The sequence below is a fragment of the Camelina sativa genome, chromosome 17 (assembly GCF_000633955.1).
Source record: "Camelina sativa cultivar DH55 chromosome 17, Cs, whole genome shotgun sequence".
In the NCBI taxonomy this organism is placed as follows: Eukaryota; Viridiplantae; Streptophyta; class Magnoliopsida; order Brassicales; family Brassicaceae; genus Camelina; species Camelina sativa.
The window spans coordinates 31,129,827-31,131,941 of NC_025701.1; the positions used below are offsets into that span (position 1 = coordinate 31,129,827).

General features: G+C 35.5%; 1 protein-coding gene across 1 annotated transcript; it reads right to left on the reverse strand.

The window, feature by feature from the left end:
- On the reverse strand, window positions 959-1,535 carry LOC104759958 (probable LRR receptor-like protein kinase At1g51890). Its single transcript, XM_010482821.1, has 3 exons — window positions 1,472-1,535; window positions 1,202-1,361; window positions 959-1,109 (listed from the first exon to the last, which is right to left on the reverse strand). Exons 1-3 carry the CDS (start codon window positions 1,530-1,532, stop codon window positions 959-961), a joined length of 372 nt encoding a protein of 123 aa, XP_010481123.1. The 5' UTR covers window positions 1,533-1,535.

A 2,115-nucleotide genomic window follows, 5' to 3' on the forward strand; every position in this document is an offset into this window, starting at 1 on the left:
AAAAAAAAAAAAAAAAAAAAAAAAAAAAGAAGAATAGGGAACTATTTAGTACTCGTTCGTTTCAGAAATTTACATGAGATTTGAAAGTAAAAAACCTCAAGGGTCGGTTAGAGATTGAGCCAAGGTCTGCTCGCCAGTGAGTCTGCAAGGATAATCCAGATGAAGTTTTGTAGGCGTTGGTGTCGAGTTTACGCAGCTCTAAACCGGTGATGAATGGCGTTGATTCCCCTGTCTTGACCAGACAGACTTGTAACCTGTCAGTGGTGAGAAGGTGAATTATCTCAAAAACAATTTCTTCTGTCTCGTTGGCGGTTGACACCCTGGTCCATGGGTTAACCCCGAGGTGGATCTCGAACCGCTTAGTAGAGTCGTTGTCAAAACCTCCGTGTAAGAAAGTTGTTCTAATTAGATACCTTTCTCCAGTGGCCAAATTAAACGTGTAACAGTTTCTCAAACCCCTTGAGAAACTCCGGGAGTACCTTGCATTACAAGTATAGATAATTCGTTTTAAAATAACGAGAGGTTTACGTTGAATATTATTTGCGAATGTTCTGATCTATATATATATTACCAGTGTTTTTGCTCTGTTTTGCTCTGGTACAACGCTTTAATCATGCTCCCGACACCAGTAGATATGAACTCGGCGTCGGAACTGTAACTAATGCCTGTTTCTTTGTCTTTAAACTTGGTTCCTGTTGGAGAACCACATGATAGACTGGTAAAATTTGTACCTGAGAAAGTAAAAGAAAAAAAAAATCATCAGCAAGATACCTTTTGGAAAACTAATTAAACCGACTCGGGGATTTACTAGTTTTAAAAGTAAATTGGTTTTTCTTTGTACCTGAGAAAACTCGTGGCAGACTTATGAGAAGACAAATGGTAATTAGTACCGTTGCTCCCATAGTTTTTTTTTTACAAACAAAAATATATGAATAGAGAAGAGAGTGAGGATGCAGATTTATATTTTATTCGGTTGCTCAGCCTTTTGTTTAGTTTTTTTTTTTTTTTTTTNTCCGTGTAAGAAAGTTGTTCTAATTAGATACCTTTCTCCAGTGGCCAAATTAAACGTGTAACAGTTTCTCAAACCCCTTGAGAAACTCCGGGAGTACCTTGCATTACAAGTATAGATAATTCGTTTTAAAATAACGAGAGGTTTACGTTGAATATTATTTGCGAATGTTCTGATCTATATATATATTACCAGTGTTTTTGCTCTGTTTTGCTCTGGTACAACGCTTTAATCTTGCTCCCGACACCAGTAGATATGAACTCGGCGTCGGAACTGTAACTAATGCCTGTTTCTTTGTCTTTAAACTTGGTTCCTGTTGGAGAACCACATGATAGACTGGTAAAATTTGTACCTGAGAAAGTAAAAGAAAAAAAAAATCATCAGCAAGATACCTTTTGGAAAACTAATTAAACCGACTCGGGGATTTACTAGTTTTAAAAGTAAATTGGTTTTTCTTTGTACCTGAGAAAACTCGTGGCAGACTTATGAGAAGACAAATGGTAATTAGTACCGTTGCTCCCATAGTTTTTTTTTTTTTTTTTTTTTTACAAACAAAAATATATGAATAGAGAAGAGAGTGAGGTGGAGCTCGAACAGCTAATGAATATCCTATTATATAAGGAGGGTAGAAGAATAAGGTTAGACGTGCATCATTATCGTTCCGGTGACTTGTTGACGTTTCAAAATCAGCCAAAAAAGTCGTATAAATCACGCCATGTGGGTTGTGCCTATTCGCCTATATATTAATGAGCTCTTCTTCGTTTTTTCTTTTAAACTAGGTTTAGTTCAACTCTTTTCTATATGTATGTGTAGGTATACAGAAAAACATGATGGCTGTTTTTGCTTTTATTAATTTACAAATTTATTTCTGGAAAAACGATCTGTATCCCCTTCACAAGTTTCATATAGCACCATAACTAACTACATAGAATTCAAACCTCGATTTTTGGCCACACAAATCAGAAATTCTAGTCCAGTTTCCACATAATTTGAAAGTTAAAAACCTCATAACACACGAACGATGAATTTCTTGGTTTATGACTTAAACCAATACTAAACCACTTAAAACCAACACTAAACCATAATTAAAAACCTAACCACTTAAA